The sequence below is a fragment of the Gossypium raimondii genome, chromosome 12 (assembly GCF_025698545.1).
Source record: "Gossypium raimondii isolate GPD5lz chromosome 12, ASM2569854v1, whole genome shotgun sequence".
NCBI lineage: Eukaryota > Viridiplantae > Streptophyta > Magnoliopsida > Malvales > Malvaceae > Gossypium > Gossypium raimondii.
This window is the reverse complement of record NC_068576.1, coordinates 37,617,890-37,645,296: the sequence shown is the minus strand read 5'-3', so window position 1 is coordinate 37,645,296 and position 27,407 is coordinate 37,617,890. Positions and strand designations below refer to the sequence as shown.

Below are 27,407 nucleotides of genomic sequence, written 5' to 3'. Positions count from 1 at the left end.
ATCAATTAAAGAGTTAGTGAATGTGCATGGACAAGGTTTTATTCAAATTATTGATTAATGATAAGGGTAAAATGGTAAATTAGTAATTAAAAAGAAAATTAAGCAAGAAAAGATGAAATAAAGTTATCATCTTCATTCTTTTACCTATTTGGAACCCTAAAATAACCATTGGAGAAGAGAAAGGTTCGGCCAAGCATTGTACCCTTGCATGGTAGGTTTTCAAGCCCTGTTTTTAATGATTTTTATGTTTTTAAGTTCGTTTCAGCTTAATCTAGCTAGCCCGGGGGTTAATTTGCAAAATTGTTAAAGGTTGAGAGCCTTGCGATGGATGTTTTTGAATGTGTTTTGGTGTTAGTTGATGGATTATTTATCTTTGTTGTAAAATAAATATGTTTTGTTAAGTGATTTGTGATGAATTTTGGAAATAGGGATTAGATTGTTAAATATATAAATCCATGGGTTTTGTTGTGAATTTTTATAATTATGGGTTGTTTCAAGGTCCCTTGTAACATTGATTATATAACACCCCTTACTCGTATTCGACGCCGGAATAGGGTACGAGGCGTTACTAGAACACATACACTTGTAACGTATTATACCAAGTTATAAAATTTCATCCAAATTAAAACTTTCAAATTATTATCTTTGAGTTGCTAAATAGGGCTTACAAGGTCCAATACATAATCATTCAACCAAGTCTTATAGCTTTCACCATTTGTTCATTTCATAGCCATTTCAATAATCAGCATGTTCTTGAATTTTAGATAAATATATACATATAACCATACATAAACGTGCAATTCACTACTTCTTCCTGTCAATCACAGTTTAATATGTTTTATCACATAAAATTCGCTTAAACCTTACCACAATTTGTCAAATTAGAGAACGTCATATGGAATTGAGTACTTCGTTTTCTCGATGCCATAGTCCAACTATGGTCTTATGTCACGGGCCGCAGTTCAAAGCCCGTGACCAGTGCACCAAATGCATCCAATGGAGGTCTGTTGCTCAGATTGGGGTCATTTGGCCCACAAGAACTGGCCCGATTCAAAGAGATATTGGAGAAGCCTGTCAGATTAAAGCCTGGTTGGCCCAATAGCGAAGAGATGGCAACTTAGGCTAATATGGTAACTAATCTTAGAAGATAGAGGGAATCATATCTTGTAAAGATTAGATTAGATTTGATAAGGCTTATCTTGTAAATCCCTAAAATTAAGGGATATGGTTAAATCTCATCTGTCGATGTAATTGTATCTTGACCGTCGGTTTTGGGGGAGCTCAACTATAAATAGAGAGCCTCCCCCTCATTTTTACTCACTCCTGACTTGTTTCATTATTCTTTGTGAATAAGAATTGAGAGCATTTACTCAAACACTTTGCGAGCGCTCTTTCTGTTGTTCTTTGGCTTAGCTTCTTTTGGCACAATCGCTTCCGCTATACAAATTGGTGCCTTGGAGGATTTCTAAGGAATCCTCACTTTTGGGCGTAAAGGCTGACTTAGGCAAGTTTGGAGCAAACGGTTCGCCTAAGGCCGCACGGTTTGCGAGACGAAAGGTCTAGCCCCGTGACACTTACACGTAATCACATAACACATACTAATGTCATAGCCCAGCTATGGTCTTACACAGAATCACATATCACTTACCGATGCCATAACCCAGCTATGGTCTTATACGAAACTCATAATCACATCGCACCGATGCCATAGCCCAGCTATGGTCTTATACAGAAATCACATATCACATGTTGTCATGGTCTAACCATGGTCTTTTCCGTCAATTCGTATTTGCCTCTGAACGAAAGTACTCAAATCCATCGTTCCAACTAATTTGTATTTTTTTACTTAAACATTATTTTACAATAATCAAAATTTTATAACATTCATTTACAATATTATACCATAATATTCATGAAATTTTCATAACAAAATATTGAATTTAGCCATATGAACTTATAATCTTTCACTTTCTCGTCATATGAATTTATCAATTATCACTTACTATTTACTAATCAATTTTTCGAACCAAGCTATCTTACATCAATAATACATTACCTATGCTTCATAAATTCAATGTTCGAACCTTATTACCATCAAATCCATGTCATTCAAATACTTAAAGCTTATTCAAGCGTATATTATTACACTTCATATACTGAGCATATGCCAAAATTACGAATACGCAACCAATTCATTTCTTATTTATTCAACTATAAATTAGCCTCAAAATTCATACCATTCCATCACATAAAATATGCCATAAAACATACCTTTAACATAAACTAGCATCCTGGCCGAATTTGCATTATGCTATTTATTACCTTTTTCCGGATCACATAACAAAACATCACAAATATATATTTTTGTATACTATAACTATGTATCAACTTGCCAACATGAGTTAATTCATAAACCATTCATGACATTACTTCATGCCAAATCATATACCAAACATACCACACACACATATGCTATGAAACTTTATTTCTCCACATGAGCTTAAACCATAACCAATAATGCACAAATATAAGCATCATTTCTATTTCAACTTTTGTTGATTATAATCGAACATATGACCAATTATACACAATTCATTCATATATTTTTTCTCCTCCTCCTCTCCATTCCACATCCTTAATGTATATAACACACTCAATTATCATTATCCAAAATTTCACTATTTGCTTATATGTAAATTCAAAGCTATTTGTCTGAGTCTGAGTCACTAAATTATTTATATCTCGAGCTACGGAAGTCCAAATTAAGATCCGTTAATTTTCCCCAAAAATAGAATCACATATCTTATTATCATAAAATTTTCAGAATTTTTCGTTTACCCAAATAGTACATTTTATTTATTAAAGTCTCCCCTGTTTCACTATTCAATAGTTCCAACCACTCTTCACTAAAAATTAATTATCTCATTGTAAAAATTTGTATAATATTATCGTTTGTTTATTTTAAAATAGACTCATTTAGGATAATAGAATTATAAAATTTAGCCCATAATTATTTTTTACAATTTTTAACAATTTTTCAAAGTCAGGACAGGTTATTCTGAAATCATTTTGACCCTGTCTCACTAAAATTCAAATATCTCATAATATAAAACTCTTTTGCTTGCTCTGTCTCTTTTATTGAAAATAGACTCAATAAGCTTTAATTTCATATATTATTCAACCACTAATTCAATTTCCACCATTTTTGATGATTTTTCAAAGTCACACAACTGTTGTTGTCTAAAAACTGTTTTGTTGCTAAATTTACTCTTTCATAATTTCATTACTTCATTTCATCGTACCAAAGGGTCGATTAAATATCAAGCACATTGTTCATCACATAGTCTTATTCGATTACACTTAATCGTTACGAGATCACATGTATTTTCACTTAGTCAATTTCCTAATGAACACTTCGGAGTAATAATAGTTACTCAGTAGATCAGCACATAGCACCGCCCTTATAATCAATTATATTCGGTGGAATCTACACATAGCAACCACCTTTACAATTAATGATTTCCGGTGGAGTCAGCACATAGCAACCACCTTTATTTTCAATGATATCCGGTGGAATCAGCACATAGCAACCACATTTATATTCAATGATATCCGGTGGAATCAACACATAACAACCACCTTTATATTCAATGATATCCGATGGAATCAGCACATAACAACCACCTTTATATTCAATGATATTCGTTCTATTCGAAGGTTCAACCGAGAATTCTCACTTTTTAACATTTTACCAGATCATCTATATTCAACCACAATTCATAATGCATATCAAATAATTATTCCATATTCAACCATATCTCATCAAAATATTAAAACATAAAAAAAATGATGCATTATTCACATACAAACTTATTCAATGCTCACATTATCCAATTTGATCCAAAATAACACTATGGATAAAATTACAATTTTGCCCCTAAAGTTTCACAAAATTACAATTTTGCCCCTAAAGTTTCACGAAATTACAATTTTACCTCTAGGCTCGTAAAATAATTTTTATTCAATTTTCTTGCATTTTAGACTTATCAGAACCACTTTCATAACTATAACAATCCACAATTCTCACTTAATCACACATTTACACACACTTTTACAACTTTTACAAACTAGTCCTTTTTTAACAATTTGTCAAAAAACACTTAGTAAAAGTCGTTTATTACACTCTGAACATTTATATTCTACCATTAGACATCAAAACAAAAAAATTTCACCTATGGGTAAATTTTTAAATCTCAACCCTAGCTCAAAATAATGGTAGAAATAGAGAAATCGTGTTAGTGTTACGGGGATTTCAAAAACGTAAAAATCATTAAAAACGGGGTTAGAACGGACTTACAATCGAGCTTGAAAGCTTGAAAAACCCTAGCCATGGTTTCCCCTTGTGAAATTCGGCCATAGCTTGAAGATGGATAAGAATTTGGCTTGTTTTGTCTTTTAAATTCATTTTAATTATAAATTACCAAAAAGCCCTTCGTTTAAAAAATCCTATTTCACTTATCTCATGTCCATTTTTGTCCAATAATTTAACCAATGGTCTAATTACCATTTAAGGACCTCCAATTTAAAATTTCATAGCAATTTGACACCTTTAGCTTCTAGAATTCAAGTTTTGCACTTTTTACAATTTAGTCCTTTTGACTAAATTGAGTGCCAAAACGTTGAAATTTTGGAACAAAACTTTCACTAAATCATTCCATAAAATTGTATACCATAAAAATATAATAAAAATAAAATTTTCCTCATTATATTTGTGGTCCCGAAACCACTGTTCTGACTAGGCCCAAAATTGGGCTGTTACAGATTAAGTTGGATGTAGGTTAAAATGAGTTATATTCAAGTTATGAGTTTAAGGACTAAATTGTAAAAATTTAAAATGTTAAGGGAAATTCATAATTTTGCATAAATATTAATTATAAATTAAATTGAATTCTAGAAGTATTTAATTGAATGAAATTATTTATTTAGATCAAGATAAACCACAATCGAACTTAAATCGAGGAAAAGCTAAATCTTCGGATTAGTGTTCGATTCTAGTTTTACGCCCTAGTTATCGAAGTAACTTCGTATGAATTATGATCGCTTTAATGTTAGCTAAATTGACTATTTGCTATGTTATTTTAGAATAAATGAATCTATATACAAATGTATCCATGTTATGATGAATTGATGGATAACGAGTCTCGGTTGGACCTTAAGAATTCTTAGGATACGAATGAAATGTCATTACGGATTTCATGCTTCGGGTGATGGTCTTGAATGTCCTACCGATGGTTGAGATCTTGCATTTGTTGCGGAGTCCCCAAAACTCGTGTGAACAATATCGTGTAGCTTACATTTCGACCCATAGCTCGTGTGAGCATTGATATAAAGGAAATGTTACAGTTATATGTAAAGGCATACTATGTGTGAGCTTTCCCAAGTATCCGATGTAATTCTAGATGGTTCAACGGGTAAGAAAAGGAAAGGAAATGGAAAGTATGCAAATGGAATAAATCATGAAGTTATGAAAATGTTGATGAGTTAAATGATGTATAAATATGCCTATGGTAATCTACTTATCTTATGGTTGAATCCATTTGTATCATGAATAAGTATACTAACTTGTGAGTTGATGATGCTCGTATAGACTTATGCTAAGCTTATGGTTTTGGTTGATATTATGCTTATGCTATAAACCGTGCAAACGAAATGATAAGTTACGTATAAGTTTATACGAGCTTACTAAGCACTCATTGCTTATGTAGTTACTTTCCTTTGTCTTATAGATTATCGGAAGCTCGATTGGTTGGAAGCTCGTCATAGACCTATCACACTATCTAGCAACCATTTCGGTAGTTTTTGAGCATTTTGGCCAATGTTAATAATGACATGTATAAGATCTTTGTAATGGATGTTTTGGTATGTTTAAGTTTTTGAAGTTATGTTTGGTTTGGTGAACTTTAATGCCTTACCAAGTTATGTTATTTTGGTCACTTTTAAGTGCTTGTATATAAGGTCTTTTTTGGCATGTTTGTGATGGCTTGTGAATGGTCATTTGTGGTATCATGTGGTAGATAATTGAACTAGGTTATTATGTTTTAAATATGGAAATGTTGACTTATTTTGGTAAATGGTGTTTTGATACAATTGTAGTGCCTTTGAATGACATATTGGTTAGATGAAATAGGGTGTTTGAAATGTCATGTTTATGTGTCTTTGAGTTAGGTTTAAACCCCTTGATTATGTGCAAAAATAGTATGGATGGTTAGGTATGAATTGGACTTGAAATGGCTTGATTTTAGGTAAATTTTGGGTTTACACGGTCGTGTGACACACACGGCCGTGTATGGCAACTCAGAGAGTTACATGGCTTGGCACACAGTCGTGTGACCCTACTCAGTGAGTTACATGGGTGACGACACGGGCTAGGACACGGTTGTGTGTCCCTTGTTCGAATGTTACACGACCTGGGCCATGTTACACAGCCGTGTGACCTCTGTTTTCACATTTTTGCATCTTTTTCTTAAAACTTCGGTTTTGTTTCAATTTAGTCCTGAATTACTTTTAAGCTATTTTTAGGGCCTCGAAGGCTCGATTTAGGGACAAAATGCATATGAATGAATGATTTAAAATAAATTTGATTTATTTTATGTTATAATGTTAAATGATTTTTGGTTGAATGGTAATGCTCTGTAACCCTAATTCAGCAACGGAGACAAGTTAGGGGTATTATAGAATGATAAGTCATTTTTCAATGACCAAGCTGTTTTCCATTAAACAAACACAAGAAAATGAAGAAAACATACTTCGATTTATCCAATGATGTATTGTGTGTGTCAGTATAATTACTCCGGCTTGTCCGATGATGTACTGTGTGTGTTAGTATAATTATTTTGGCTTGCCTAATGATGCACTGTGTATGCCAATATATTTCTTCGATTTATCCGATAATGCACTATGTGTGCTAGTATATTCCACCGGTTTATTCGATGATGCACTACACTGTTAGATTAGGATGCAGGTTGGTTAATAGGGTTATTGTAATAACACGAAAATTACTGCTGTAATACCCCGAAAATTACTATAGTAAGAAAGTAGGTATCCTTGATATAGTAAAATAAGGAAATAAAGTGACAAAAAGGGAAATTTTGAGTTATGGCAACATTGGGAAGTATATTATGATATATTCATTCAAGAAAGGATTAAATCGCAAAAGTGAGAAAAGTTTTGTTAATTAAGTGTAAATACTCAAAATTTGAGGGGATAAAGTGTAAATATGAAAAATTTGAAGGACCAATGGTGCAAATATTTTAAGGGTGGAATAATCTAGAAACTAAGAAAAATGGATGAATTAGGACCAAATTGAAAATGTGAAGAATTTTGTGGGACTAAATCGCAATTTTACCAAATTAAGTGATGACTCAAGGATGAAATTTTTAAAGATTATAAAGGGCAAAATAGTCAATTAGAAGAGAGAGAAATCTAGAAGGCAATGATGATGTGGAGATATTTTATATTAATTAAATAAATAAATATTAGTTTATTAATATTTTAATTTGATTTTTAAATATTATTTTATTATTATTTTATTTAGTATATATATACGAAAAGGAAGATGAAGAATCACCATCCCACCATTTTTTCCCATGCACCAACGTGAGAAGAAGAGAGAAAGAAAAAAAGTTTTACTTTCTTTACAATTTGGTCCTTCCACCAAAAATTCACCATTTTCACCTAGAAATCAAAAGAATTTCCATATCCATCAAGAGAGAAATATAACAAGGAGACTTTGGGGAGCTAGAATATCAAGTTAGATTCAAGAAAGAGAAGCTGGAGGAGAGAGAAAAATCAAGTTAAAGGTTGAAACTAATAGGACAAGGTAAGAACATCAAGATTTCAATATATTTTTAAGTTTGATATTATTGAAAAAGCATAGAAATGATGTTATTGTAACAGCCCAATTTTCAGTAGTGTTAGAACAGTGATTTGAGATCACTAAATCCGATGAAAAATTTAGAAAATTTATTAATTAATAATTATAAGTTAAGCGTGATTTTAGAAATATTTCTAAAATTAGTGAATTTTGTGATTTAAAAGAAATTATTAGATAAATTGGGTCGAAACGAGGTATCGAGACCTCGATATTATAATCTGAACCGTAAATATTTTTATAAATATTTACGAGTGTCATTAGGTAATATTAAAGTTTCGTTAAGAAATTTTAATATTCGATGGTTAATTGATTAAAAGGATAAAATTGAAAAAATATTCTCGAGACTCCATTTCGGTAATTGGACTCGTAAATATTTATGATAAATATTTACAAAGTTAGTTGTGTAGTTAATTAGGTTTTAATTAAGTGAATTTGTCTAAATTGAGGTTAATTATGAAAAGGATTAAATTGCAATAGAGATAAAAGTTTAATTATAGATTAAAGAAAAGTTAAAAGGACTAAATAGACAATTATGCCATCAGCCTAAATTGAGGAGGCATAACGAAAGAAATATTGAGATATTTTAGTTAATATACATTATATTTATTTATTTAATAAATAAGTTTTATATTAGTTATATTATTATAATATTATATTATTATATATATAAAACAAAAGAAATAAAAGATAGAAAAGAGAATAGAAATAGAATAACAAAACTAAAACATGGGAGAAAGGAAAAGAAAAGAAAAGGGAAGGAAAGAAGGAAAGAAGGAAAATTTGGGGTTTCAAGGTTCAAAGTTAATTTGGTAAGTCAATTTAACCCATTTTCTTGTAATTTTGAGTTTTATGAAACTAGAACAAAATACTATTAAGTATGTGCTGAAATTTTGAAAGATAGTAGATTTTAGACATGAGTTATGTTGAATTAATTGATGAATTAGGGGTTAAATTGATTGAATTTCAAGTTAGAAGTTAGTAAAGGGTTGATTTGTAAAATAAAACATAAGTTTTGAATAGGAGGACTAAATTGAGAGAATTTTGAAATTAAGGATTTATGGTGAAATTGAAGAGTTAAAATGAGTTTATAGTAAGAATTAAGAGAGAATATGGAGTTAGATTGGGAAAATAAAATTAGTATTGATAATGGATTAAATTAGAATTTAAGTAAATTTAGGTATAAATGGAAATATTTTGATGAAATTTTGTATTAATGATTTTTAATTGTTTAATTACGTAGCTAATGTCGTGCAAGAGTCATTGTCTGAGAAAGGAAAAGAGAAGGTGGACAAGGAGTGATTCGAGAAAATTTCGGTTAGTATTACTATAATTCAAATTTAAATTATTAATTGTTAAATTTTAAATTAATATACATGATAAGCAAATTGAGGTGAGTATCACGATTGAATTGAATGATAAATACGTATGGGTATTGAATTTATTAATAGCAATTGTTGAATTTTGAATAATATGTTTAGTAACTAAAAATAAGGTGAATATCGATATTGAATTGTATGTGAATTGAATGGAAATTACTAGTGATATGATTTGAATTAAAAGAATTAATGTGGTATTGAAACACATATTGGATTGAGAAATTGATTTGAATTGTGAACATGAGAAATTGTGAATTGAATGAAATTGAAATGAAGTATGAATATATATGAGCATTTGATGGTACATTGATTGGAAAGTGGAAAAATGTATTGGTATTGAATTGTATATTGATTAGAAAGTGAAAAGTGAATTTGAAATGAATTGTGATTGAATCGAAAGTGAATTTGAAATAGAAAAAAAAATGATTTGAATACCCTATTAACTAGTTGGGATGAGTCGGATATAGTTGGCATGCCATAGGATTGGAAGAGTTCAGGGATACTTCGACCTCGAGTCGATGAGACACTAGGTGTCACTATATTTCTTCGAATAGATTCGATGAGGTACTGGGTACCAACTTTCTTCGGCTTTGCCGATGAGACACTGGGTGTCAACTATTGCTTCGAACTATCCGATGAGGCACTGGGTGTCATTCTGGTGTGTTTGGTTGGATCCGTGTATTTGCTAAAGTCCGAGTTTTGTTAATAGGGTAAATAATGAAATGATAAACCGAATGAGTTAATCAATCGAGCTATTGAAATGAAATGAAAAGTTGAATTGTGAATTGAAATGTGATATGAGATTGAGAAATGAATCTAATATTCATGATGTGTCCAAGTTCCAAATTGTGGATATATGATATTAATTGATGAATTGTTATTGTTGAAATATGAAATTTGAGTTTAAATTTGTAAGTATGATTTTATACATTACATGTTTATTAATGTTATTAATTTGATAATACCACTGAGTATACCTATACTCAGTGTACGGTTGTTTCCGTGCATAGGTTAGTAGAAAGCCAGTGTCTTGTCCAATATCCAAAGCAATCCCGACCTCAGAGAAATTTTAGTGATGTACTTTTGTTTTAATAATGTGGCATTTAACTAGGTGATGTATAGGTTAAGTATAAAAGTTTTATTATTACTGTTGTAGAATGATGTTTAAATTATTTATAAGTATGAAATGGAACTAAAATGACATAATTTATACAAATATGAAATGAAAATGATTAAAGTATGCTATGTTTGTTATTTATTTGTGAATTAGTTATAAGTTATCCGATATGTCTGGTAATGCTCCATAACCCTGTTCCAGTGACGGTTTAGGGTTAGGGGGTGTTACAGTTATAGTAGAGTTTTATTATATAAGGTCTTATGCTCTTGATATATTAGTGAAGGGAAATAAGTGAAAGTGATGAGAAATATTATAGAGAAAGGGAATAAGAGAGTTATAAACTTAGTAATCAACATCTTGCACTAAAACAATTTTGGACCGCAACAGTAGGTTAAATTTGAAAAATCACCATAAATTGTGGAGATCGAATTAGAGGATTAAAAAAATATGAAATTAAATCTTATTGAGTCTAGTTTCTCATAGAAGAAATGGTGTAAGTAATGAAATTGTAAATCATGAGATATAATAAATTTTGTGAGACAATGTCAAAATGAATTCAGGTTCCCCTGTTCTGACTTTGGAAAATCATAAAAAATTTGATAAAATTAATTAGGGGCTTAAATTTATATTTTTAAATACTTAATTAGTATATTTTCAATAGAAACAAACAGTAACATCATACGAATCTCGTACGAGGAGATAATTAATTTTTAGTGAAGAAGGGTCGAAACTGTCAGACAGCAGAACAAGGATGACTTTAAAGAATAAACTGCACTTATTTGCTAAACCATAAATTTTGAAAATTTTATGGTAAGAATATATGTGAGTCTAATTTCATATAAATTTAGCAGATCTTAATTCGGCGTTCCTTAGCTCAAGATATAAATAATTTAGTGACTATGACTCAAGTGGACAACTTTGAATGAACATATAAATAAATAGTAAGCATGTTATATACATTAAAGATGTTGAATGAAGAGGAGGAGGAGGAGGAAAATATATAATTATTCAACTAGCATGAGTTTTCATTAAAAATGGCTAATTTGCATGTTTTAGGTTCAGAGACTAAATTGAATAAAAGTAAAATTTTAAGGGTAAATTTGTAAAATGTCAAAAAGTGACCAAATTGCATGAAATGAATTGTTTTATTATTTAAATTAATAAATTGAATGAAATATTAATTTAGATCAAGATTGGGTGGAAATTCGAGGAAATATAAAATTACCAAAATGTCCCTGAATTTTGGTATTTCTGCAATTTAGCCTGGTAAGTTCGTATGAATTATATTCTGTATAATTTTAATTAAAGTGAATGTTATTTGGTGATGAATATTATATAAATATGTGTTTTATTATTGGAATTGAATTATTATTGGTAATATGTATAATTATTAGATGCATTGAAATGATTATCGGAAGCTCGATTGGATTGGAAGCTTGTCAGAGATATATCACACTATCCATTGGTTCTATCAGTAATTTTGGATGATTTGATTCTGGTTATAATGGCATGAATAAGTTAAATTGGTCAACGTTAGCTCATTAATGTTTTGATTTTGATTGATTATAAATATGAATACTTGATGAAATGAAATGTTTGTAAATTAATTTGTAAACTCTGGTAATGCTCTATAACCCTATTCTGGCGATGGATACGGGTTAGGGGTGTTACAGTTATAAACAATTGAATTACTTAATTGATATGTAGAATGATATATGAAATGAAGTACAATATACAAAATGAATTGAAATCGAACCCTGGGGGTCGATTGTGAATTAATGAGCCAATAAATTCGAAAATGATATGAAATGTGTAATTAAGTGAGATGTATATGTATATACATGCATGTTAAGGATGAAAAATGAATGAAATTGATTGTAACTATATATAGTGAATGAAATGAACTTAATGGCCTATGAAAAAGTTGAGAATTTGGTAAACTTATATGCATATTCATTGAAATAGAATAAAGAATTGGTTGTATATGTGCCATTGTGTAAATGAAGGTGTTCTACTTGAAATGGTATGATATTTGAAATGGAATTGAAGATGCACATGTTGCATATGTATTATTTTGTCTTGAATCATAAGATTTACCACTAAGTTTTATCACTCAGTGTGCGGTTTGTTTTTCCGTGCACAGGTTAGGTCCCAAACGAGATTCCGAGTATCAACTTTAGCATCCATGTAACCTCCCTAACCTTGCCTAGACGTTAAGCCCAAATCCGAGAAATTACATCAACCACCGAGATGACCTAGTACAATCGGAGTTTTTTTTTTTAAAAACAATCAAATTAAAACATTTGTTTGTTTTTAGAAGAAACTTAGTCTAATTTTAAAAAATCCAATGAGCTATCAAAAATCGATTTAGATTAACTTTTCTAGGTGACGGTGATTACCTTTTTAGAAAACTTGGTTAATTTCTCATTTATTTATTACTCAAAAATTTAATTGTATTTTTAGTAGTGGAAAAAGTGATATCTAACTTAGCTTTAATAAAAATCGAAGTTCATGCGTAATTAAATAACCTCCGTATTTCAATAACCTAAAACCAAATAAGATGTCATGCATACAATATAAAAAGAAACCAAATCCTAAGTCCCATGCCACAATTCGGTATGTTAGCCAATTATCAAGTCTTTGTATCATCCGGTACCCGGACCCAGTGATCGGGTCGGGCCTAGGGTGTTGTATTTTGTACTTTAATGGTTCATATGTCCTAAACTTGAATCAATTCATCTATTCATTAACACATATTTCAAGCTTACCAGTCAAGCATATCGTCTCAACTTCATTCCATGCCATTTCACATACCAAGTCTATAGATATAATTTATCACACTCTTTAACACAATCAAATACATATATGCTTGACAACAAGTATGATTCAACTCACCAAATCAACATGTTAAGTAAAGGTGAAAGCAAGCTTGTCATAAGTAAGCATGTTTACATACTAAGTTGTAACACAAGACACTTTATATACATGCAAAAATTTATGACTCAAAATGATCAAAAGCTACCAATTTGGTGATAGAATAGTATGAGCTTCAAGTTGATTCGGCTTGATGTGTTTTGTAAGGTAATGATCTACAAGGAAAAGGAAAAACAAACAAGTAAACATATAAAATTCTTAGTACGCTCATATGTAAACTAAAACTTACCTTAATCATTTAAGTAGAAACAATTAATCTACTAGCTACCAAATTAACTTCCTTGACACTTGAATACATAACTATACATCCAACATAACCACAAATTGAATACATTAGTTATGTTCTCGAATAATAATATCATCAACATTTAAAACATAATCACATAGCAATATATATGTCAAGTATCATCAATACCATTTCATTTTCAATTCATTATTAAAATTTTGTTTTCAATCAATTGAACATCGCCCGATGAAACTATAGTAAAATGAACTCGAATACACGAAAATGTAATCCTCACACAAGCTGATAGTATTTTAGGGTTGCTCACACAAGCTGACATTATAATCGGATTGCTCACAAAAGCTAACATTGTATCGAGGTTACCTGTCTGGGCTAAACCTACAATACATATAATTCGGGAATCTACAACAAATGCTAGATCTCGTAACAACATGTAAATCCCTGATCAAATACATATATAACCTTAATGGCATGTCATACATATCCTAACATTTTACTAAGTTCACTCGAGCATCATTTATGTATAAATGACATTATCAATTTCTGTACACAATTTCATTTCTCATACGAGACATATATTTAGTCAACAATCTCATGTACAACTTGTTCTATTTCTAAATAACCTATATTCTTATGAATTTACAATTCAGTCCATTTCGAGCAATTAGTGCCAAATTTACTAATTCACTTCAATCTAACATATAAATGAAATAGAACCCAAATCAACATAGCATATAATTAAGTAATAAGTTCCATATAAACTTACATGGTCAAAACAATAAACAAATTGAATCTTTAGAGACTAATCGATAATTTTGTTTTCCTCCAATTTGTTCCAATTCTTGATCAATCATATTGTTGAAAGCTTAAAACCCTTGAAAGTTTTTTCTTATTCACTTATGATCGGTTGAAGAAGAAGAGAAATTCTCTTTTTTTCGACCACCAAATTATAAATATACTAATATTAATATTAAATTTAGTTAATTAATTAATTTTCTTAATCCTACTGTCCACTACCACCTCTTGAAAATGATTTATTTATCATTTTAGTCCTTAGGTTAATTGCAATTTAAGTCCCTAAATCTTTGGCCAATTAAAACCTATGGTGATAAGACTTTTATAATTTAGTCCATGTATCCTAATTAAGCAATTAATAAACAAAATTGAAGGAGTAAACTTTAATATTCATTTATACTAATTCCGTAAATATTCTAATTTAATATTTACAGACTTGGTTTACGAAAGTAAAATTTCGAAACTGTCTTTTTTGACACCACTAGGAATTAGACCGTTACAGCGTGATGTAATTTAACGAATGAAAGCCTTAAAAAAAGAAATTATTGAAATTGTCTTTTATACTCAATTTAATACTAAATAAAAGATTATTTTGACAAAACTACAAAATTTTAAAAAGAATATATATTTTGATAGAAAATAACAAAATCATTTGACTTTTCTTTTTCCATTTTTATGAACAAATTAAATTAAATAGATCCAGTTTTATTTGTTTAAAAACTAAATTAATTTATTTAACAATAGAAAACTAATTTAAATTATTTAACAATAGAAAACTAATTTAAATTAAAGGTAAATTACATTTAAGGTCACCAAATTATTAGTAAATTTATGTTTTGGTTACTCAACTTTAAAATGTTACAAAATGGTCATTAAACTATTCGAAAGTTTTCATTTAAGTCACTAGATAGTTAAAATTATTGTTGTATAACCTTCTCTGTTCGTACCGCCTGCTCCAATCTAAAGCTCTTCTCCTCTTATCTTCTATAGTTCAATTTTTTTTCATGAAACAACTTTAAACATCACTAATCTACGAATCAAAATCCAAACAATATCTTCTTTGATCTTCGACGTTGACAAAATGACTTGGATCTAAGATATGTCTTACTTGTTGATGGGTATTGATCCACCGTAGCGATCATCGAATCATCGCTTAAAGCTTGTTAGTCAAATTAAAAAAAAAACTTAACAACATAGTAACTTAAATAAAAACTTTGGAATAATTCAATAACTTAAATAAAAACTTTTGAATAGTTCAATGACCGTTTTGTAAATTTTTGAAGTTGAATAACCAAAACGTAAATTTACTAATAATTTAGTAATTTTGGTGTAATTAACCCTTAAATTAATATTATATACAAATTAAATCGAAAAAAATCATTATTCGGGTGAGTTTTGTCTTTCAACAAACAGAACACAACAAGACATAGACCATATCTAGCTTCTTTTCTTCGGCTTTATCCATTTTATCTTTATGATATTTATATATCACGTCTTAAATTCCTCAACCATCGTCATTAAGTAAAACCCTATTTCAAGAATTAAATTATTTTGAAAAAAAAAAACAGAGGACATCCTCCACACTCATCTGCTCAAACAAGGTAAAAAAAATAGTACATACCCTTTTTTTTATTTCCATTTTTTTGTTTAATATTTATCTATATTTGATTGAGATTTTTGTTGGGGAATTTTTTTTCATGGTGATTAGGTTTAGGGTTTCTTTTGGAGTAAAGTAAAAGTTCACACGAAGATGCCGCAGCCACCCCAAATGATTCCTGTCATGCCTTCATATCCACCTACTAATATTACTACTGAACAGATTCAGAAGGTGTGTATATTTATATAATTTTTTTTTGTTTTTCGTTATTGTCCATGTCTTGTGTTTAATGTTAGTATGTTATAGTTATGGGGTTGTTGAGGAAGGAGATGTTGATCTCGAACTTGTAATTTTTTTGGGTAATCTTTAGTTATGTATGAGATAGAAGAAACCCTTTTTTTATCTGTTCCAAAAGAAAAACAAATGAAGCCCTTTTGTTGGATTTTATGAACATAACGTTTATGACATGGAAGAGTTGATTGTGCTTTTAATGGTAGTTATTTTGGATAGAATGGTGGATGGTATTCATTTTGAAAAGGTGCAGTAAAATTGACGAGTGAAATAGAGAAATGAATGGAAGTTATTGGTAATGCGGAGCGATATAGTTGGACCATCTTGAATGGTGAGTTGCGTATAGTGTAACAAACAGTTAGCTTGATGTTGGGGGAGAATGAACAATGTTTTTGCCCTTTTCGATTTGATTCTCAGTGTTTTGATTCTTTAATGCAATGAAATATTTGTTTGAACTCAATGATTTGAAAACAAAAACCGATAGATCTGCTCAAAGGCATACTTGAAATCCAGCTATTCTTTCTATTCAGCAACTTCCTATTGAAAGGGCTATCCTTTCCTTGGTTCGGTCCTTTTTTCTGTTGTGCCTAAACTCTAGAAAAACCATATATGGTGTAATGTATGGCTTTACTGTTTCTGTTGTTTTTGTCTGTTTTCGCTATTTGTTGTGTATTCACAATATCTTTCACTTAATGCTTAAAAATGGAGTATATTAAGTTCTTGTGTTTTAATTTTCATTCTTACCAGTACCTTGATGAGAATAAGAAGTTGATTTTGGCAATTTTGGACAATCAGAATCTTGGAAAACTTGCTGAATGTGCGCAGTAAGTGATTTATAAATTTCAGTTTCTTCTTTTATCTACCTTAGTGGCGCATGCAGCATCTTTAAGTTAATGTTTGAGGTTTATTATATATGTTTGCTTTAAGTTGGAAGTGGCTTGTTGAAAGTGCTAGATGCCGTAGGATGTATTATGGTTCACGTACTTCAAACTGAAGTATTTAATGTTACCATCAATTAGTTGTAAATTCTTCCTTCCTAGATAATTGTGTGTTTTTAGTTGAAAGTGGGACTCGAATCGAGAGTTACCTAGATCCAAACAGGGATGAGTGTTCTGCAGATATGTCTGAGCCTTGTGATGCATATACGGACGGTAAAATCTCCACTCCAACCAAACCCGATTTGGTTCTTGTTGCCATTTATCTTGCATCAATAGCATTTATAGCGCTAATGAATGATCACTTTATTATTTATCATCTGGATACATTAGCTTGGTTTTTCTGCAAATGTGCTATCAAGGATTCGGTTTTTCTTCGTATACATCATTCGCACATGCATATATGCTTACATGTGCAATATCTAGGCAGTGTACCTATACAAGATTTTGATGATGTAGGTATCAAGCTCAGCTGCAAAAAAATTTGATGTATTTAGCTGCTATTGCGGATGCTCAACCGCAATCGATGCCAACAATGCCTCCTCAGGTGAGTGTTAAGATAACTTCTTTCTTCTAATCTATCCGCTGCTACACTGCTTCCTGACACATTTTCCATCATCATAGATGGCACCACATCCTGCAATTCCAACCGGAGGATATTTTATGCAACATCCTCAGGCTGCTGCGATGGCACAACAACCGGGCATGTACCCTCAAAAGGTGCCATTGCAATTCAATAACCCACATCAAATGCAAGACCCTCAGCACCTCCTGCACCAACAGCATCAACAAGCCATGCAAGGTCAAATGGGAATCAGGCCTGGAGGACCCAACAATGGCATGCATCCCATGCATTCCGAGGCCAGTCTTGGAGGTGGCAGCAGTGCTGGCCCCCCTCAATTTTCAGGCCCAAGTGATGGACGTGCTGGAAACAAGCAAAACCCTGAAACCGGTGTCAATGGACAGGGTAACACAACCGGCGACAGAGCCGAGGAGGGAAAGTGACTGTGATGGTAGGTTTCTTTTACAATAGGATTTGTATTCCTCTGGTGGTCATCTCATAGACTGTTGTAGAATTAAAATCTTCAACTTGCTCTTTAATGTAGCAGTTTAGGTAGTTTAACTCTTGTTGAGAGGTTGTTGGCATGCCAATGAATTAAACAACAGGTTGTTAAGACAACGATGGTTTTGTTGTAAAAGGAGGTGGTATATAAGAGCATGTGGTCACTACCTCTGAGGCTGTCATTTTGTAGTAACCTATAAAAGTTTGCAGCTTGTATCTAAATTGTGATCCAGTTGAAAATTACATTGCTTTTTCCTGGTTTTGCTTTTGTAAATTACTTTGTAAATCCAGGTCATGGTTGTCAAAGTGGAACCTTTCATGTTGAAGAAGCTAAAAATCTGTTGGCTTATCTCATCCATTGAATTCGGCCCTTTAAAAATGCTTTCTTTTAGTAAAGAAGCAAAAAGCAGAACTTCATTGATTGTAAAACAAACGTATCGAGCATGGTAAAATGAGCTATAGATGCTATGTCTCTTAACAATTAAGATTAGAATCAAAGTACAAAGAAGAAAACAAAATCAACTTGAAAATTCTTGAACATATTCTTTAGATGTCAGCTTTCAATGGTGAAAATGAAGTACAAAAATCACTCTCAAACATTTGGCACGGAACCAATGTTGGAAAAGGAAAGGCCTTTTCTTTAACCTTCTTGTTCTGTGTTTTGATTTTAGAAGACCTGAGCAAGAAAAAGCAAAAACCAGAAACCGGCATGAGAGAAGACCAACAACGCCCTGTTCACCTCTATAACCACCAAAGAAACAAGTTTTTTATAGCCACCAAGCTCTTCACTCATACCACCGTGTATGTCATCATCGTCTTGCTCAGTTACACCTTGGGTTACCTGTCTCACTCCTCTCCTCCTCCACCACCACCACCACTTCCTCCGCCGCCTTCTGTTTTTCAACTCGCTAGCTTACCAACCCAACTCGACAACTTCCGAGTCGCCGCTCACTGTTCCAACTCACCTCTCCCACCCCATCTCGTCTTCCCAACGATTCTTCAACGAGTCTTCAAAGGTTCCTCCCCTTAAACCGATTTCCCACCACCCCACCTCCGTTACATCCTAAAACCAAAAAGAATCAGAGGTTGGGGATCTAACGGTGACGTTTTCGAGCACTTAATAAAACGAGTCAAACCCAAACTCATCGTCGAAGTGGGAACTTTCTTAGGCGCGTCAGCTCTTCACATGGTGAACGTGACTCGGAAACTCGGACTCCAAACGCAGATACTCTGCCTCGACGATTTCCGTGGATGGCCGGGTTTCAGAGACCGGTTCAAAGACATTAACGACATAAACGGCGACGTTTTATTGCTTCAACAGTTCATGCAAAATGTGGTTTATTTCAATGCAACCGGGTCGGTTTTACCCGTACCGTTTTCGACAAGATCGGGTCTAGAGAAGCTATGTGAATGGGGAATAATGGCGGATCTATTAGAAATCGATGCGGGTCATGATTTCATATCCGCTTGGGGAGACATAAACGGAGCGTATCGGATCTTGAAACCCGGTGGGGTAATTTTCGGGCATGATTATTTTACCGCCGCGGATAACCATGGGGTAAGAAGGGCAGTCAATTTGTTTGCTCAAATCAATCATCTCAACATCCGAACCGATGGTCAACATTGGGTCATTGATGCTCTGCTTTAGTAAGAAATTTTTGATATTTTTATCCATGTAAAAATGAATGGGAAAACTTTGGGGTTGATTGTGTAATAATGGGATTTACCTTGGCCTTCATAAGAATAAAAAAAATAATTTTTAAATTATCCATAAATTTGTATACACTAAATCAAACAGTGTAGGAAGGCGGTGAAGTCGAATAAGTTTTGGTATTGATATTAATTTGGCTTTTTACATGGGTCGGTGGTCCTTGGAATTTAATTATTAATTGGCGAAAGATATCCAAGTTGGAACTTGCAATAGATTTCTCAAATCTATATTTTGAGCTTAAAAGAATTAATAGTGTCTTATAATAAGATTATATGATTCAAGGAATTATGATATTATAAAATTACGAGATGGAATATTATCTTATTTAATTAAAACATAATATTTAAATGCTTGGTTGATACAGTGTCATTGTAATATAAGTTGGTAAAATGAAGCATGAATGAACTAAAACGTATGATAAGATTCTCGATTTCTCCCATAAGTTGATAAGTGCCAACAGAATAAATGTTCTCTCAAGCTTGCAAAAAAAAAAAAAAAGAATATAAATACGGTGATGAGAATAAAGGAGCAACACTTCCAGGGAAGCATTTAATGGGCTAATCCAAGGGATATGGGCTGATTATGAAAACCAAAGTCCAATATTGGACCAAATAAAGATCAAGGCTTATTTCATGTTATAAAGGCAAATTGAAATGGCTATTTAGTTTTTAAATTCGCCAACTTTGCTCAGATCATCTATGGTATATATTTATCTCTTATCAATGTCATTTAGTCGCTTTTAGATGCTTATATTGTTGGTTAAGTCATATTACTTGTATGCAACCATTTATCTCCTTCTAGATTCGTTGTATGGTTGGATTCATGCATATACTAGTTTGTTGGATGGTTGTTCCAAGTATAAATAGGGGGAAATGAGTCTGCAACAAACGATTTTGAGCCTAATATATTTGGGAGTATTTTCTCTTTTTGTTGTTCAACGAACTTTTTACAATTTATTAAGATTTTTCTTATGGCATTCTAACCTATGTTTTATCACTCACAACCTTTTTTTTTTTTTAGTGTGGCGACTACTTTCTTTCTTATACCTTTGGTTCATATTTTTTTATAACGGGTCAAGGTTCTTTAATATTCTAGAATTTGATTTAGAACAATCCAAGGCATCCTTGTTCTAAATTGAATTTTTGGGTCTCATTATTCTTTTTGGGGTTCAAATCACTTTAAAATCGCATCATTTGGTATTAGAGCTTACGGTGTCTAAATCAGGTTGTTATCTATATTTATTCAAAAAAAAAAAAATCAAAGTTGAAGTTACATTTTCAAAAGAGTGTTTCTATCTTATCTTAAATTTTCTTTACTTCTCATTTCTTGTAAGTTGCTTGTTAAGTTGTTCATTGCTATAAAAAAAATTATTCAAGTTCATTAAGCTCAATAAAGAATCGAAAGAGGGAACTAAAGAATGGAAAATGCAAGAGAGTGTGAGATTATAAGAGGATAAAAGCCAAATTTGAGCAAACATGAGTGTGAGTGTTATCATTATTGAGGGAGACACGTGAGGGAGTGGGTGAGGTAATTTTCAACATTGATTTTTTTTAATCATGTCCTAATATTAACAAAAAGACAAATGAAGAAGGTGGTGTTCCAAATTTACAAATTCAAGCCTTAGTGGGGGAGATGAGATGAATGATGAGGGCAAAATTAGAACAACTACATGAAGGATGGATAGGGTAGAAGAAAGAACACAAAGAGGGCAACCACCTATAGCTCCTAATGTACAACAAAGATAAATGACTCCCAATAGATATGACTATGATGATTATTATGGCAATAATGAGGAAAAAAATGATCGCGCCTCTATTGTTAACGTGGGAATATATGGTCATGGGAATAGAGGTAGAAGAGCTAGAGATCGAATTGATGACAATTTTGGAAACATTAAGATGAAGATTCCATCTTTCCAAGGAAAAAATGATTCTGAAACATATTTAGAGTGGGAGAAGAAGATTGAGCTGGTGTTTGATTGCCACAACTATTCTAAGAGGAAAAAGGTAAAACTAGTTGCCATTGAAGTCACCAACTATGCTATTATTTGGTGAGATCAAATGATTTTGAGCAGGAGAAGAAATGGTGAAAGGCCTATTAAGACATGGGAGGAAATGAAAGCTGTCACGAGAAGAAGATTCGTTCCAGGTCACTATTAGAATGACTTATTTCAAAAACTGCAAGGCCTTACTCAAAGGTCTAAAATTGTTAAAAATTACCATAATGAGATGGAGATAGCTATGATTCGGGATAACATAGAGGAGGATTCCACAAGGATAGGACAAAGTTCTGATTCTTCTTTAACATGGAATTAGAATTGGAGCAAGAAAGATGGGAAACCTCAATCTAAGAACAAGTTTGAAGTTTCCAAAGACAATAAAAACGGAGACCCACAAAACAAAGGTAAAACTGAATTCTAGCCTTCTAGAAATAAAGATGTTAAATGCTTTAAATGTTTGGGAAGGGGCTGTTGAAAAAACAGGTTTGAAAAATGCAACAAAAAATGAGTTTAAGGAAAAATCAGAGTTTTAAATTTTTTTCCAAAACTAGAACTTGGTTGTGATATCTGAAGTAATACACTTAATTAAAATTGTACATTTTTTATTCGTCCAGAATGAACGCTTCAACCGAGTAGTATTCTCCGCTATCATCAAGCTCACGTCTGCTGAGTGTGGGCTCGCTTGGAATCAGAAATTTCCACAAAATTACCAGTGGGGTAATTTCAAAATTTCTCTACACTTTTGGGTCAAGTTGTAAATAAGAAAAATATCTCTAGAAATCTTCTGAAATAATTTTTTCATAGAATTTTCTCTCTACAACTTCTCTTGAATTCAAGTGTGTGAAAAATAATAACCTCATTTATCGTTCAAATACATAGAAAATAGTTACATGTTTACTACAAAATGGACACATTTCACAACAATCTCCCACTTGCCCTAGTGCAGTAAATGTGTCATGTTTCGCATTCTCATATCCTCGACGTGTTTGTTAAAACTCTTAGTTACAAGAGTCTTAGCAAATGGATCCATAAGGTTATCTTTAGAAGCTACTTTCACTACATTTACTATTCATATGGCGAAACAGATATATGGACGTGTGTAAAGCATCGCATACATAAGGCTTCTAACTGTCGAAGCATATGAAACCTTTCTCATAGGCTCCCTTTCTTCTACTGTCTTAGGACAGTTATCCAAAGAAAGATGAAAATCATATACAGTTAACTGAGTGCTTGGCTTCGCGTCTATCATTGCAAATCGTTCTAGTACATTATCAATGTATGAAGCTTGTGATAGAACTATTGTTTTATTCTTTCGACCCCTAAAGATTCGAATTCCAAGAATATAACTAGCTTCACCCAAGTCCTTCATGCTAAACTATTGAGATAACCATAGTTTGATCGATGACAATTCTCCTACATTGTTTCTGAAAAGTAGAATATCGTCGACATGCAAAATGAGGAAGACCATCTTTTTGTCTTTTATACGCTTATAAACACAAGGTTCATCAGCTTTTTGCTCAACCCAAAAATCTTGATCGTTCGATCAAATCTTTTATTCCATGAGCAGGATGCCTACTTAAGTCCATAATGGATCTTAGTAGTTTGCAAACTTTCTGCTCATTTCCTTTGGTAATATAGACAGTGAGTTGAGCCATGTAAATGGTCTCACCAAGATAGTCATTTAAGAATGTTGTCTTCACATCTATTTTTCAGATCTCGTAATCGAGAGTAGCGACAATGGATAAGAGTATGCAGATAGACTTGAGCATGACTATTAGAGAGGTCTCATCGTAATCAATGTCTTCTTTCTGTGTATAACATTTCCTTACAAGTCTAGCTTTATGTGTTTCTACTTTCCCTTCCACATTTATCTTCTTCTTGTAGACCCACTTACACCTTATAGGTTTAATCCCAACCGATAAGCTTGAAAGTTTCCACACCGTATTGGATTCCATAAAATTCATCTCGGCATCCATGACCTGTTTCTAGAGCTTGGAATTTGTAACGACCCGGAAGTCCGTAATGTCTGAAAACATGATTTCAGTACCTCATTTTCTTAAACTGAAGTCATAAATAGTTTTATTAAATATCTAGGGAATTATTTTAGAAGTAAATTGAGTTTCAAATAAGTAATTTTATCGAATTAGTGATTAATTAAGGTACAATGACTAAATTGTAAAAGTAGTAAAAGTTTAATTGTTAATGAATCTTTAAGTAAAACATGTATAGGGGACTTAAGTGGAAATTAAACCACTATGAAAATAGTAATGGACGGTGGTGTTAAGTATAAAATGAAAAATGTGATAAAGTTTAATGTGAGTATAATGTGAGTGCAAGTTTTAATGCCTCTGATTTATCTCCTTTTGATGTAGGTGAAGATTTGAGAACAAATCCTTTTCAAGAGGAAATTAATGATGAGAATAAATGAGCAACACTTAAAGATCTATTACAAGTTCCAAATAGATCAATTACAAGAGCAAGAGCTAGATGGTTCAAAGAAGCACTTAATAAGCTAATCCAAAGGATATGGGCTAATTATGAAAAGAAAAAGTCCAAGATTGGACCAAATAAAAATCAAGGCTTATTTAATATTTTAAAAGCAAATTGAAATGGCTATTTAGCTTCCAAATTTATGGCTTTTTTTCAGATCATCTATGGGACATATTTATCTCTTATTAAATTCATTTAGTTACTTTTAGACGCATTATATGGCTAGTTAAGTCAGATTCGTTGTATGGTTGGATTCATGCACATATTAATTTAGTGCTTTAAATATGATTTTTCCTATTCTTAGAGAGTTGTTCCAAGTATAAATAGGGGGATATGAGTATGCAACAAATGATTTTGAACCTAATATATTTAGGGAGTGTTTTCTCTTCTGGTTCTTTAATGGACTTTCTAGAACTTATCAAGATCTTTCTTATGGTGTTCCAACCTATGTCTTATCACTCAAAACCGTTCTTTTCTTAAGTGTGGCGACTACTTTCTTTCTTATACCTTTGGTTCATATCTTTTTATAGGTAACGGGTCAAGGTTATTTGATATTCTAGAATCTGATTTAGAAAGATCCAAGGCATCCTTAATCCAATCATTTAAGCAAAATATCATATCCACATGCCAATTTCTAACCATTTTAACAATACATATACATTATACAACAAACCACTTTTACTTTGTTACCTATGACAATTACTACATTTTAACCATTTGACCATTTGGTACCTTCTCATTACATTTAACCTAATATCATATATGCATATCAAACTCATTTCAACTTCAACAAGTTCAAAACATAGCATATATATATTACCATTTAACCATGTCAATTAACCATTACTAATATAAATATAAACATGATCACTTAATATACAAAACTGACTCGAAACCTAGGTACATGCCATATATTAAAATGAAAAGGGACTATACAAACATTTCTGAGTCAAGGACTGCTAGTTAGATGTTGAATCATGTTACGGGACATCGAGATCCTCCTAAGCCTACTCACGGAATAAACAAATCGTACACTGAGTGGTAAATCTCAGTGATACTTTCATGATTCAAGTCATAAAATGAGCATACTCACTATAAGAATTCAATCAATATATGTTATAATTCAACCATATCAATTTATATGTTCAATACTTAAATATCATTCTCTTACACCATTTCAATTGATGATCAAACTAAACATTTTATGCTATACATTTTATCAACAAAGATGTAATAATTTCCATTTCATATATTCATGTATGCATCAATATGACATTCAATCTCATTTTCATCCAATAGTATTTAATCATTCATTTGACGGTTCAGTTCTCTTTCTTGAGTCTATTGACTTGTTTAAATTCAATTCATCCCCTAGAGCTTGTTATAACTGATTCGCATGATTTTTCACATGCTGTCATTTTCCACATTTCACATATATACAAGCATATTAATTCAATCACATATATCTCAATTATCATATAACCAAAATCATATTTTTATAACTCTATTAACCAGACACAGACTTTGAATGAATACACAAATCTATTACTTTATCATCTCGGGTTGCCCGACAATGATGACCATCGGAACATGTACATACTACCACCCCAGGTTGCCCGACAACTATGACTTTCACAATTTGATTATTCTATCATATTGAGTTTCCCGACAACAATGACTTTCATAATCTGATTATTTTGTCATCTCGGGTTGTCCGAGAACGATGACTATTGGCATATGTACATTCTACCACCCCAAGTTGCTTGGCAACGATGGTTTCAAATCATTATACCTGACCCTATGGCATGCCAACGATATTCAACCCTATCCGAACAGCTAATGGAGTAATCAATGTCCTGATTACATTATATAATCCAATTCATATATCATCATTCTCAATTCATCTTATCACCAATACATATATACATCCAATGCCACATAACATAAGTCATAGCGTTATCATCATCATTTTGTATCACAAACCATTTATCAAATATATCATACTTTTTTCTACTATATTCAATTCAGTCCAATGTCCCGATATTTAATATCATTCAATGCAAATCAATTCATACGACAATCATAAGTTTACCTCGATAGTCAATCGTGCATTCAATATGTATATGCATATAAATATAATGATCTCGAATCATAAAAGTACAAACCGAATCCTTGCATCACTCGTAGATGACTATATCTTTTCCTTTCCCTCTCGATGGCCCTACGTCGCCTTTAGTTATATATGATAATTTAATAAATAAACGATATCAAATTTCATCCTATTCATATTCAAATACAAAGTCAAGCATATTTTATATTTTATTCAATTTAGTCTTTTTACTTAAGATATGCATATATTTCGATATTTAGCATCGAATCAAAATCTAATTTCACATTCTTTCATTAGGGACCCTATACTATCTATTCATAGCACAATTTCATAACATATTTTCAATTTATTCAATTTGGTCTCTAATGTTACAAATTTAATTAACAAATTGTTTAGCTTTACTATTTAATCATTATCATGATTTAGGCTTAATTTGTATCAATTTCAAGCCTAATTCATCAATTTCTAAGTAATGACAACTTGCTAAAAACTTAACAATTAAAAACAAATGATACATGGGTTAGCTAGACCAAGCTCTTATGATCATAAATCTATAAAAAATCAAAGGAAAACGGCTTAGGGACTTACTTGAATTGATGGTCGAAAGTTAGCTAAAGGTTGAAGCTTTTCTTTTTTTGTTTTAATTGTGGATGGTGGAGAAACTAAAGAAGATGATGATATTTCTCATCTTTTTCCACTAAAGTTAATATTTATACCATAATTAACATTATTTAATCTTAATTAATTAACTTAATTATGGTTTAATTATAATAATTTAATTATTAATTAAACTAAATGGAAATTTCATCATC

At 31.7% G+C, this 27,407-nt stretch overlaps 1 protein-coding gene and 1 pseudogene across 1 annotated transcript; both read left to right on the top strand.

The window, feature by feature from the left end:
• The first annotated feature begins 15,791 nt into the window (after window positions 1–15,791).
• Window positions 15,792–18,559, top strand: LOC105763951 (GRF1-interacting factor 3). Its single transcript, XM_012582358.2, has 5 exons — window positions 15,792–16,000; window positions 16,108–16,227; window positions 17,035–17,111; window positions 17,682–17,769; window positions 17,847–18,559. The coding sequence occupies exons 2-5, from the start codon at window positions 16,150–16,152 to the stop codon at window positions 18,225–18,227; spliced, it is 624 nt and encodes a 207-aa protein (XP_012437812.1). The 5' UTR covers window positions 15,792–16,000; window positions 16,108–16,149; the 3' UTR covers window positions 18,228–18,559.
• A 254-nt stretch (window positions 18,560–18,813) lies between these two features.
• LOC105763949 (uncharacterized) lies at window positions 18,814–20,052 on the top strand (annotated as a pseudogene).
• Window positions 20,053–27,407: the final 7,355 nt, after the last annotated feature.